The 13,623-nt window shown below is 38.4% G+C and overlaps 1 protein-coding gene across 1 annotated transcript; it reads left to right on the top strand.

The window, feature by feature from the left end:
• Positions 1-2,144: 2,144 nt before the first annotated feature.
• LOC106532853 (activating signal cointegrator 1 complex subunit 3) lies at positions 2,145-13,314 on the top strand (the record flags this gene model as incomplete). The annotated part of the gene is given in 7 exon segments (XM_014029006.1): positions 2,145-2,231; positions 2,402-2,578; positions 6,543-6,768; positions 8,142-8,296; positions 10,170-10,268; positions 10,356-10,524; positions 13,094-13,314. Coding segments are annotated over 7 exon segments (1,134 nt in total), but the record flags the coding sequence as incomplete, so codon positions are not given.
• Between the last annotated feature and the right edge of the window lie 309 nt (positions 13,315-13,623).

Here is a 13,623-nt window from a genome sequence, read left to right as displayed (position 1 = left end):
GTCTAATGTTCCTCATGAATATCACGACTTGTCTCAAGTATTTAATAAAGCTAAAGCTACCTCGTTACCACAGCATCGTCCCTATGATTGCGCCATTGACCTCCTGCCAGGTACTTCTCCCCCTAGAGGTCGCCTCTATCCTCTAGCTAAACCTGAAAGTGAGGCCATGCATAAGTACATCTCTGAATCCCTCAAATCCGGTATTATTCGTCCTTCTTCCTCACCTGCAGGTGCTGGGTTCTTTTTCGTGGGTAAGAAGGATGATTCACTCAGGCCATGTATTGATTATAGGGGTTTAAACGACATAACGATTAAAAACAAATACCCACTACCGCTCATGACCTCCGCTTTTGATCTTATTTCGGGAGCCAAGATTTTTACTAAACTCGATCTCCGCAATGCATACCACCTTGTAAGAATCCGTGAGGGTGACGAATGGAAAACAGCCTTTAACACCCCCTCAGGCCACTACGAGTACCTGGTAATGCCCTTTGGTCTTACCAATGCCCCTGCTGTGTTCCAAGCTCTTGTTAATGATGTCCTCAGAGACTTTATCAACATCAATGTTTTTGTTTACCTTGATGACATCCTTATTTTTTCTAAAGATCTTGAGTCCCACATCCGTCATGTTCACGCCGTCCTTCTCAGACTCCAAAATAACCTCTATGTTAAAGCAGAAAAATGTGAATTTCATACCACCAGTACCACTTTCCTAGGTTTCAACATCTCTCCTGACCAGATCTCCATGGACCCCTCCAAGGTCTCTGCCGTGTTGGATTGGCCTATACCACAGTCACGTAAGCAACTGCAAAGGTTTTTGGGTTTTGCAAACTTCTACCGGAAATTTGTCCGCAATTATAGCTCTGTGGCCTCACCTTTACATTCTCTGACCTCAAGTAARAACTCCTTTGTATGGAACGACCAAGCAAACCAAGCCTTTCACAAACTGAAGTCTCTGTTTACCTCTGCCCCTATCCTTAAGTTCCCTGACGTAGAGAGACAGTTCATCGTAGAGGTGGACGCATCAGACACCGGTCTTGGAGCTGTCCTGAGTCAACGTTTTGACGACGATAAGGTAGACCCATGTGCTTTCTTTTCTAAGTCCCTCTCCCCAGCAGAACGAAACTACGATGTGGGCAATCGTGAACTTTTGGCCATCAAGTCTGCTCTGGAGGAATAGCGGCACTGGTTGGAGGGGGCCAATCTCCCATTCATTGTACTCACCGACCATAAGAACCTGGAATACCTTCGCTCTGCCAAGAGGCTCAACCCCCGTCAAGCCAGGTGGGCACTATTTTTTGGAAGGTTTAACTTCTCTCTGTCCTACAGACCTGGTAGCAAGAATGTCAAGCCGGACTCCCTCTCTCGTATCTACGAGAAGGAACAGACCTGTGACAATGATGAGTTCATCCTGCCACAGAAAGTGCGTCTTGCCGTGACGCAGGTNTCTCCTCTGTGCCGCTCCTCCCTCATCGACCTGTAAGAAAATAGATCCTTATCATTATTGCAAGATCTCTTCTCCCATCAAACAAATACTCACCGGCTGTCCTTCCTTTGCAGCTTCTCCAGTTCACACCCCGACCCGCACTGTAAATAAAATCACTTACCTTTTGTATCTGGTCTCCCGAGTCTGTTTCGCTCCAGACCTGTTCACTTTTGACTTCTCGCAAACCTGACACCTGGTAGCATACTCTGTAAGTACCACATTTTTACTTTATGTGATTTTTACAGGGTACATAACTGGTATGTACCAGGTATGCACTGGGTACTTTCTGGTACTAACAGGATATGTGCCAGGCTTAACTTCATATTTAAGGTGTTCTATAAGTAAAATTATAACCAAAGTGGCAGCAGCCATGGTAGGTATGAAGTGGTGATAAGTTGGGTACATAATAAACAAAAAGTGGGTACAAAGCAGGCTGAGGCGGGTACATAGTGACCAATAGAAGATTGTCTTTTCTTTTCTCAATATATGAGTACCATTTGACCAAAACTGCAAAGGGATGACTGATCTGGAGCCATCATGGATCCATTTTTTTTAGTGCCCTGCAATCAAAAGCATGTCAGAAATCTGTTTGTCTTATTCTTTTCTGACCATAGACATCAGATCAAACTCTAATTACTTATATTTCCTCTGTGTAAAGACATTCAACGAACTTTTCAACTCTCAAAGGACTGAAGCTGACATTCTTAGCATCGTGTCCAAGGCTGAAGAGTTTGAACAGCTCAAGGTAAGAGATCAATAAACTCTAAATGATTTTGATTTGAGTTAGATTTTTTTGACCAGCACTGATTTTACCAACTTAACAAAGGTTTAACAAACTTTAAATGTAATTTAATTTATTTTTTTAATTGTAACATTAAATCTTGAAGCGGCAGTAAAAACAGAATGTGTTGTCAGGTTCGTGATGAGGAGTTGGAGGAACTGGACCAGTTGCTTTGTAACTACTGCGAGCTGCCAGCTGCCGGCGGGGTGGAAAATGGTTACGGCAAAGTTAACATCTTACTGCAGACGTACATTGGTCGAGGAGAGGTGGATAGCTTCTCGCTCATCTCCGACCTGTCGTATGTGGCCCAGGTGAGTGTCCTGTTACGTCAAATGCAAATCACTCCATTAATGGAAGCAATTATGTTAATAAATTAATATTCTCTTTGGCACGGCAACACAGTGGTTAAAGTTTGCAGGTTTGTTTACTGCTCGGCTGTGAATTTTGCTTGTTCTCATGAAAATGTGGGTCCTCCAGTTTCCTTCAACAGATTGAAAACATGGTTAGGTTAAATGATAACTCTAAATCATCCCTACTTATAAGTGAGAGTTTAAATGGTTGTCTGTCTCATTTGTTTGTATGCGGCCCGATGAACTTGTGACATGTCCAGACTGTAGCCCACCCCTCGCACAGTGACTTATAGGGATAAGCACCAGCTCTCTTGACCCCACATAGGAAAAAAGCGAGTAATGAAAACAGAGGGATGAATATGTTCACTGATGTACATCAGTACTAACAAATTAAACCTAATAGTCACTTTAACAAGCATCTAACCACAGTCAGATCAAATATAAAAAGATACATACAAAATACAAACGATTATAATCAACTTGACTTTTTTAGTTTGTTTTTTTTTTATCAGTATTTCTCACTGCAGTTTAACAGCTGCTTCTTAATGGCATTCAGGACAGAACAAGGCTGAATGGGTTCTTCAAAAACCTTGGTTTTAGTAAATTAGATTTTTAAATGTGTTTCAATTTAACACACAAAAGCAGCACATGGACTGACAAAGATGATAGCAGGATTTTTTATTTCTTTTTATTTGACAACTCAAAGTTTATTTAAAATCTTGTAGCACTAGGCAGATCTGTGAGAACATAAATGCCTTGGTAGTTAAAAAAAAAGTTTCCTTTTTTTCAGTCTGCCTGTTTCTCACCAGTAATGGAGTTGTTTGTGCAGTATGTTCCAAAATGATGATAAAATAATCATAAACAGTACTCAGTGCTCAGTTTTGGGGTACTGGACAGAGACAGATTTATGTTTAAGGTGAGACAAAAGTTTTTCTTGATGTAAATATTATTACAGAGATGACATGCTTAATGCTACAAATAAATAAGTTTTAACACAAAAAATTAAAAAGCCTGTTGACTCTCATGTTTTGACTAACACTGCGTTTTAATATTCACGTCCTCTGTGTTCTTATTTATTCAACACCTGTGCATTCAAATAAAATAACTATAAATAAATATTTTATTTTGTAATTATATACTTTTATGTCTCTAAAATGATCATTTTAAGCAGTATTTAAGAGGCAGTAGTCAGTAATTACATTTTTGTTTTTAAATAAGCAACTAAATTATGGGATTTCAGGGGGAAAATAAAGTTCAAATAGAAAAAAAATAGTTTTATTTTTTACCCTTTTTTAATACTGCGAAAATGTAGTATTTGTGCTCAGTGGGTGTGCAGCAGAGCCACCAACACGCTCCTCTTGATGGCGCCATTGGGCCACAGGTGATATTCAAACCTTCCTTCCTGCTGTGAGACAGTTCTAAACACCGCTGCACTGTACAGCCCTTAGATGCATGACTTTGCATAGCAGTTGTTTTACAGTAGAAACTTTGATGTAAATAAAGTGATGTTTGTTGTAAATTTTTATAAAGGTGTTTCTTGATGTTTGTTGATAAAACCTTTAACCGCCGTAGTATTAGCTAAAGACTGGGACTCAGTTCAGCATCAGTAGAGTGTAACAGATGAACAGGATCATTTTTTTAGGGTTTCTTTAATCGACATTCACTTCAGGCTTCAGATTTCAGTTTTCCTCCTCCACGGATGCATTCTGCAGACACTCTGATCACATAGACAGCTGAGCAGATCAGTCACAACCTGACCTGAGTGGTCTTCAGTAAGTGCTGCCATCTGATGAGTAATCCATCAGAGCACAGCTGGAACCAACCTGCATGTCTGAACCGAAGCAGACTTTCTCCTGATTGCAGCATGATTAATTACCTGAAAGCAGAATGATGCACCCAGCAGCTGCTATGGCCTAATTCTGCTCTACATTAAACATGCATCACAGGTTGGAATCTGATTGTAAGATACAATGTTGTTGCCCTGAATTAAAAGCTTAGCTTTCCTTGAAGGAGTGTATATTAACTGCCCTCTTTCATTTCACAATTTTAGACTAAGATCAGCTTGTTAACAAAGGGCAGTCTTGTAAAAGGTACCTCAAAGTAATATTTGAGTATCTAAAACATTTAAAGTTTCTAAACATAAAATTACTTTGGTAAAAGTTAAAGTCTCCTTTATCGTAAGAGAAAAGGAGAGAGACATGCCAGATTTTTCTTAAAGTATCTGATGACATTTTAAGACAAACTAAGCTGAAATTTGGTGGGGTGGCAGCTGAGAGTTAACTCAAAACATTATAAATGCTAATCAGAAGTTTAAGCTAACTGCATGCTAATTTTAAAAACGGCTAATTACAGAGCTGGAAACTGGTATTCTAGTAGCCAAGAACAAGCTTTGACAAATTATGAATACTAAATAAAAATCCAAGATGGCTGCCATATCTAAAATGTAAAATTGATCATAACTCAGCCATTTTTACACATATGTGTGTCTCTAATTTAAGGTGGTAGTAGATCACAATGATCTCCAAAAAACAGTAAATTCAAAACATTATTTGAATTGGACAGCATGTGGCATCCGTTTCATAGTTTACTTAAAGTGTTGATATAAAATGTACTTAAGTATTAAAAGTAAAGTTAGCAAAAGTAAGCAGTTAGAATTTCCACAATTGTATTTATTAGGAAGCAACCTCCCTAAAATACTTTTTTGCTAAAGGCCATATTGACTATAAAGTTGTATTAAAATGTTAATGTTGAAAATTTCAGGCCAAAGCTGTTTCATTTACATATATATCTCTGCCATGGTCATCAACATAAGAGGCTACATGTATGTCTGCTATGTCCTTGCTGAGGCTTGATGTGATTTGTGTCATGTGCAGGTGTGATGATAACTGCTAGTGTCTGTATATTTGTCCTTCTGACACATCCACAATTAAATTCACTATATCTGGTAGGTGCCATATTTGGATAGTTTTTTGAGCAAAAATAAGCCAAAATGAAGTAGAAGTCATGAGGCTTTAAAAGGTAAACAGGAGAAGTAAAAAATAATACTCTGGTGAAGTATAACCAAAACTTCTACTTAAGTAAGCAACAAAGTATTTGTATTTTGTTACTTTACACATCTGACAGGGGACAGTTGGAGCTTTTTAGGTCAAACCTTGAAAACAACATTATGCCCAATCATATTAATCTCAGTAATCCATTAGGGCAAATAAATTTCACCCTCGGAGTTTGTGTTGTAAATGACTCAGTTACTACCACATCAAATGTTAGCTCATTAGCCCTTTGTATAGAGATTTTTGTGTTTTCTAAATGTCTATAACAGCCATTTTGAACTAAGCTGACTTCAAGGATTAATCAGTTGTAGACGTACATTCAGTCTTGTTTTGTTATTTTCTTTCAGCAGCTCCCATTCGCAGAAAAGACTTTGCAATTTTTTTTATGCCTGATCCCTTTCCTGAAGCAGCCTGGGCTCAAACCTGCAGCCTCAGGACTACAAATCTATGGCACATACAGTACATTCAATAATTAATTTTAAGCAAAGATCTTGTGCAATGAGTAGCACTTGGAGTATGTGTTGTGAATAACTGTTACAACTACACCAATATTAGCACAATATCTGTGAAATTGATTGACTTAGCCATTTTTATGTTTTCCAAATTTAGTTGCCGATGATGGTCATCTTAAACTACTAGGTGGACTCTAAAACTTAATAAGTTGTACATTCAAGGATTACTTATTCAGAAGTTTAATTAAAGTTTGTCCGGTAGAGCATGAGATGTTTTGTTAGCATACAGACACAGACGTTTTAGAGGCAGATAAAACTAAAATTAATGATCATGTCCACAGGTTCAAATAAAGTCTGTGTGGTTGTGAAGTTGTTATTGATTTAACTTGTTTTTCTCCTGATGTTGCCCCCCCCCTCCCCCAGAATGCTGCTCGGATTATGCGGGCTCTGTTTGAAGTCGCTCTGAGGAAGCGCTGGCCTGCCATGACCTACCGACTGCTCACCCTGTGTAAGGTGATCGACAAGAGGCTGTGGGGATTCGCCCACCCTCTCCGCCAGTTCCCTCAACTGAGCCACGTGGTCCTGGGTCGCCTGGAGGAGAAGAGGCTCACTGTGGACAAACTGAAGGAGATGAGGAAAGACGAGATTGGTAAAAAGAAAAACAGTCTGTTCCACTGTGGGGACTGGGGAGGGGGACAAATCCTTCCGTAAAACAAGTTACTGTCTCTGTGCGGCAGGATGAAAAAGCACTGGCTAAAAAAAATTAAAATTTTCTTTTCTTTAAATATTAAGTAGTATGGAGACATTTCCAGGTCCTTTATAATTATAGTTACTTGTGCGTGTGGTTGCTCATTTGTTTATAGCAAAATATTTCCTAAATCACTGGACAAGTTGTAATGGAACTCTCAGAAAGCACTTAGTCAGTTTTGCAAAAAAATTTCACTAAAGGTAAAGATTTAAACAAGATTTAAGCATGTTAACTCTCCCATAAATTATTGATTTGTTTAAAACAGGGACAGTTTTTACTGCATTACTGAAAAATACACAGTAATTATAAATATGCCAGATATCAACCCCAAGGCTAGTTTCCATATGTCTGTCCCTTGGCAAGTTTATGTTAGTTTACGCTATGTAATGATGGTTTAATTAGTTTACAGCTCCTTACACCCACGGCCAAACAGCCAAAACTGCAAAATAAGATTCAAGGTTCAAAAATTCAAGATTCCAAGTGTTTGTTGTCATATACACAGATGAAACCTGTTTCCCTGAGCAATGAAATTCTTACTTTGCTGACCACACCAAAACCCAAGAAACAACCAGATGGAAAAGAACAAGCACTTAAAGGATATTAAGAAAGTAATAAGGGGTAAAGGATAAAATAGACCACACTTGGAACAAAAAGGAGACCAAACTATAGGTAATTACATCAAGAGGGGGAACAATACAAAAATAAATCAAAGCAGTTTAATAAATAAGAACGTAACTGTGAGAACTATCTTCCCCTAAGATTTAATTAATCACACATCAGATCATTGTGGCAGGATTCTTTGTCTAATTAGATGAACATTGTCCACAGTTATAAAAGGTTTATGGTTATTGTTGGGGATCATTGATTGGCAGTGACAAAAATTAATTACTTGCCTTACAGGCCACAATATTTAGGTACTTTAAAGTTTCAAAAATGTGTTTTAATAAAATAAAACTAGCAGTTTTTTATTTAAGCATGTCAAGGTTTTCATTCACTCAGTCAAAGTGGAGGGGTTGTTTTTTCCCCAAATAAAGCACAATGACTTATTATTTTCACTCAGCAATTGTTTGAGACTTACTTTCAATTCGTGTTTCTGTCTGCCTCTCATTGACATGGCAGTCAGGGAGTGACAGACAAATGTGTAGTTACCATAGTGACAATAATGAGCCATTGCATCTGCTGCTGTGAGAAAAACAGTTTTCCACAGGGAATCAGTAAAGTTGTATCTGTATATCTGTTATCAAAAATTGTATTCTCTCTCTTTCTTTCTTTAGGTCACATGCTGCATCACGTTAACATTGGACTGACTGTCAAACAGTGTGCACACCAGATTCCTTCAATCACAATGGAGGCTAGCATCCAACCAATCACACGCACTGTCTTACGAGTTCGTCTTGTCGTCACACCTGATTTTTCCTGGAATGACCAGGTAAGCGATGATCCCAAGGCATTCTCAGACCAGACAGGATATATAATCTCTCCAGCGAGTTCTGGTCTTCACTGGGGTCTCTCCCAATGGAACATGTGCTGAAAAACCAGAAGGCATCTTAATCAGGTTGCCAAACAACCTCAACTGCTTCCTTTCATTGGTGAGGAGAAGCTCCTCTCCTTCTCTACAAGCTCTTCCGAGAAGATGGAGCTCCTTGCTTTATCTCTAAGGATGGACCAAGCCACCCTATGGAGGAAGCACTGTTCAGCTGCATGAATCTGGGATTTCTTTCAGTTATGATTCATCCCTCACGGACAGTGTTTGACCATAGAAAGATCAGTAAGGCAAGATATTTTCCTTTTGACTTAGCTCATTCTTCACAAAAAAAAAAACCTGTAGCAACAGCATCATCATTGCAGAAGAGGCCCAGATCCATCAGTCCATTGCTTGCTTCATCCTACCATCACTTGTGAACAAGACTCCCAACAGGGCATTCCTCCACTTGAGGCAAAGACTCACCCCTGACCCAGAGGGAGCATTCCACCTTTTTCAAAGACCTTGCGGATGAAGGAAGACCATGTTTAACAGGCAACCTTGCCTGTAACAGAGAAATTGGATCACCCAGCTTGGAGTGGGGGAGCTCACCCCCAGGTCAAACCATAGTTCCTGGGGCATGACTGAGCCAAAGAAATATGATAAGTAATGGCCAAAGATTGTGTTTCTTGGCTGTTTTTTTCCTTATATGTCCATTGTCTGCTGCCATACTAACAGTAGGGATGATACAAAGTACCTGCCAAGATGGCGGCATGAATTCTTGTCTTGTTAGTATAGACTGAGCTATGGTTGACCATTCCAGTAATTTCAAACACACAGAGTGTTCGGTGTAATGTGGAAGGATAAATGTGACAACAGCTGCCTAAATTTAGTCGTCCTCCTGTCTCCTGAGTTACACGGATCATATTTACACAAACAGTACAGCCATTGTCACATTTTCACTTCACATAATAGAAGAGCTTCCCCTCCTACCTTGGGATTTTGGTCACTGTGGAATCTCTGTGCTTGAGAGCCTACATGTCCCACCTCAGAGGCAGATGGATCCAGAAAGGATCACAGAAAGCTTAGTCCAAAGTTCGTCCCGGAACCTGAGTGAAACAAGAAGCCCATTGTATAGAGGCTGAGTATGAAGATGTATGTTTACATTCGATTAGCAATGCATGCCTTAATCATGGGAAGAGTGGTAATGGAACCCTGACTGGCTTAGTTCTGATCTGGCTGCAGATCCAGGACACATGTCCCAACACATGAACCCTCCTTCCTGATGGCACCCGGTAGACGGACCACACTGACTCATTCTTACGGCTGTGCCATTACCCGTCACATATCTTCCGTTTTTAAGTCATGGTTTGAACTGGAAGTTGTTGTTCAGTGTTTTGAGTAACTGGTTGTCAAAAAGGCCATTATGTGCTATTGGTAATACAGTACATTATAAAAGTCTTCATATTCCTTAAAACCTTTTCTCATTTTATACAATGACAAACTTCAACGTATTAGGATTTCATGTGATAGACTAACAAAAAGTAGTGCATAAAGGTAAAGTAGAAAGAAAATTAAGCACTGTCGTCTATTTCTCTATGGAAACTGTGTTCGTGTTAAGCAATATTAAATTTTCTGTTGTTGATTTAAAGCTGTGGCCAATCAAATCAAAGTTTAGTCAGTTTACACTTGATATGAATGCCTTCAAAGTATGAACTTAAATTTGTATGTTAATAGAACAACAAGGACAGGGTCAAACATTTTTTTACTAATTATACTGTAAGTGTTGTCTGAAATGATTGTAAAATTTAAAAAAAATCTTTATCCTTCCCTGGTTTAGGTCCACGGATCAGTGGGTGAGCCATGGTGGTTGTGGGTGGAGGACCCTATCAATGACCACATCTACCACTCTGAGTACTTCCTCCTGCAGAAGAAACAGGTTAGTTTGAGTTCTTGACCCTAACTAACCCAGGACAGTGTTCCTCACTGTGGATAATTACTGATGCTTGTTTTTAACTTCACTCAGGTGCTTTCTGGAGAGCCTCAGCACATTGTATTCACTATCCCCATCTTCGAGCCATTACCCTCCCAGTACTACATTAAGGCCGTGTCAGACCGCTGGCTTGGGGCAGAGGCTGTCTGTATCATCAACTTCCAGAACCTGATTTTACCTGAGAGGCACCCCCCACACACTGGTACGCACACTCAGACACACGTCTACTTCTGGCTGTCCATCGCAAAAGGAAGATTTTGTTTTTGTCCTAGTCTTTGTGTGTGTTTTTCTGCACTTTTAGCAAAATATTTCATGAATCAGTGAACAGGTTTTCATGAAATATTTAGAAAATAATTGAATGCACATTTACAACTGACTATTGTTTGGCAACATGAATTCTTGTCTTGTTAGTATAGATTGAGCCATGTACAAGGTATCTGCCACAGTAATTCAAAAAATATTGGGGAGGTCATCTGGACAGGTTCTTCTTTTTAAGATTTTTCCACCTGGATTTTTGAGATGCATCAGGACACACAAATTTACCTTATCCAACTTGATTTTACAGATATTATGCAAATACTTGATTTGGTTGTAGCTCAATCATTTGAAACACTTACTCCGAGCAGGACATCTTGCTATAATGAAATAGATCGAACATATTATTTACAAGTTTTGACCAAATTGATTGTAAATCTGTTCCTTTTCATCATAAGTTGATCTTGGTCTAAAACTCTGGCATGAATGATGGCAAGCAATATGGATTCCATCAAGGAAGGAATAGTTTGATTTCATGGTTTGAATATTTGCAACAACACTAATCTCACAGTCTCTTGTGGTCAGTATATTTCCTGTCACACACATACAACTGTAAGAGGAGATGACCCAGCTTTTTAAAAGTATTCATCTTCCAAATCCAGCACTCATGACTGTATGTGGATGGAGTAACGCACATGGTGGTTGAAACGTGCTGCTTTAAAGCCTTCATTAGTAAAGATAAACACACCAAACCAAAGGCATTTTGTATCCATCAACAAGCTTCTGTTGTAATTCTGGCTGGACATTTGACCACTCTTCTTGGCAGAATTGATGGAGTTAATTTAAAAGGGTAGGTTTCCTGGCACGGACATGACTTTTAATCAGTCCACAAATTTTAAATTGGATTAAGGTCAGAACGCTAGGAAGGCAAATTTAGAAGCTTAATGTTAGCTTGCTTTATCCAATCGGAAACGAGCTTGATGCAAGAACATGTTCGTATTCTTATCCTAAATTTCTCTTACTTTTGTTCGTATGAAGGGTTCATATGAACATGTCACGTCAGCTTCAACAAACTCTTCTATCTTCAGGAAAAGTGTGTAAATGAGCTGCATAAACATGATGAATTGCACCTGTTTGTATCCAGCTGCTCGTGCACGRGGAGAGGAGATTAGCATAATTACCACCCCAAAAGCACCATATAAGGCTACGTTTCCTGCCTCAGATATCAGAAAGTGTCCATTCATGAAAATGACAGCGAAAAGTAAAAAGAAGAACTTTACAAGTTCGGAGATTAAAGTCCTGCTCTCCAAGATCGAGAAAAGAAAATCTGTCCTTTTTAGCAACGTCAGTCGTGGAATTAAAGGACCCGCTAAAACCAAAGAATGGAATAAAATAACTACTGCTGTTACTGGCGTGTCTCCTGTGGGTCGTAGGGCCCACAGTATACAGTCACAGAAATAAAAATCTAAATCATATTCATCTCTCGCTAGTCCTGCTCCGGTTTTTCTTTAGTCAAATATTTTTAATTGAAGTGTAAACAACTGTATTACATAGTTTTCATTTATTCAGAAGAAGAGCAGTCGTGCACCGCTACCCTAACTTGATTCCTCTAAACAAACGTTTTGTCAATATGGCTAAAAAGCCCAATTTTGTCTCATCGGACAATCGATTGTCCACATCTTGCCATTTCTTGCCATTGCCTTGGTTGTTCCTAGGTTATTCCTGAACATCTAAACCAATATGTTTTATTTAAAGAAACATTGATTGAGTTCAATTCAATAAATGCTTTCAATTAAATATTTTTTTATGCTGGAAATAAAAACTAACAGCTTCAGTCAATCCTGATCACTAACTAGAAGTTAATAAGCCTTGGCCTTGTGGACTTAACACCTTCTAAAACCTTCAGTACCAGTTATTATTGCATTTAGGCTAAATTATGTAGATATTTCTGCTTATGTATAATTGTGAGCTTGTTCTTACAGAGAAGATGTACAATAAATTCAAACATGGTTTAAAAATCCTAAACAATGTCTTATAATTCTTTCACCTTGGAAAAAAGAAAAGTTTAAATATATCATTAAAATCTTCAAAATTATACAACAATGTCCATGATGAGCGGAATAAACTTCAGACATAAACTTTATGTAAATCTCAAACAAATCTTTGACCATAAAGGTTCTTATTTTGGCCATTTGCAACAAACATTTTAACATTCAGTTTCATTTAAAGATGTCTTGACGTGCAAAACTATTAATATGACTTTTTGAATGCCTTGCCTCCGTCATAATTAAGAATAAATGGGAAATGTTTCTGAATGATTTAAAGTTTCTTTCTATTGTTTTATTTGTCTCTGATTATACATGAGCACTGTACATCTTAAACATTTTTATCTGATTTAGACTATATTTTAAATGTTTCCAGAAGTTTGTAGCGCATTACATTTTTTAAAATACTTTCAGATATTAATTTTGAATGATCATCTCCAACTCTTTCACCCATAACACTTTCCCTTTCAGAACTTCTGGACCTACAGCCATTACCGGTGACGGCTCTGGGGAACCTGGAATATGAGAGCCTGTTTAAGTTCACGCACTTCAACCCCATCCAGACACAGATTTTTCACACTCTATACCACACGGATACCAACGTCTTGCTGGGGGCACCAACAGGCTCCGGGAAAACCATTGCAGCCGAGTTGGCCATGTTCCGGGTCTTTAACAAGTATCCATCCGCTAAGGTTAGACTCACTGCCTTGTTGCTAGAAAAAAAAATACTAAGTTCTGCTAAAATTATTTTATTGTTTTCACTGCTGGAAATTCTGCTTTGCTAGATTCATAAATAAGCTTTTATGAGCTTATATAGTTTATAATTTAATAGTTTATTCATTTCGATTAAAAACAAAAATTTCAGTACAACAACAAAAAATAAAACACAAATCTCAAAATGAAAGGAAGCAGAAGAAGAAAGAATCTTATAACATCTGCCCCATTTAACAAAAAAGAATAATAAAAATAAAAATATATACACATTTATATGTGTACACATA

The sequence above is a fragment of the Austrofundulus limnaeus genome, unplaced genomic scaffold, assembly GCF_001266775.1.
Source record: "Austrofundulus limnaeus strain Quisiro unplaced genomic scaffold, Austrofundulus_limnaeus-1.0 Scaffold839, whole genome shotgun sequence".
Classification (NCBI taxonomy): Eukaryota; Metazoa; Chordata; class Actinopteri; order Cyprinodontiformes; family Rivulidae; genus Austrofundulus; species Austrofundulus limnaeus.
Note: the sequence above shows the minus strand (reverse complement) of the source record. Positions and strands in the feature narration are given on the sequence as shown.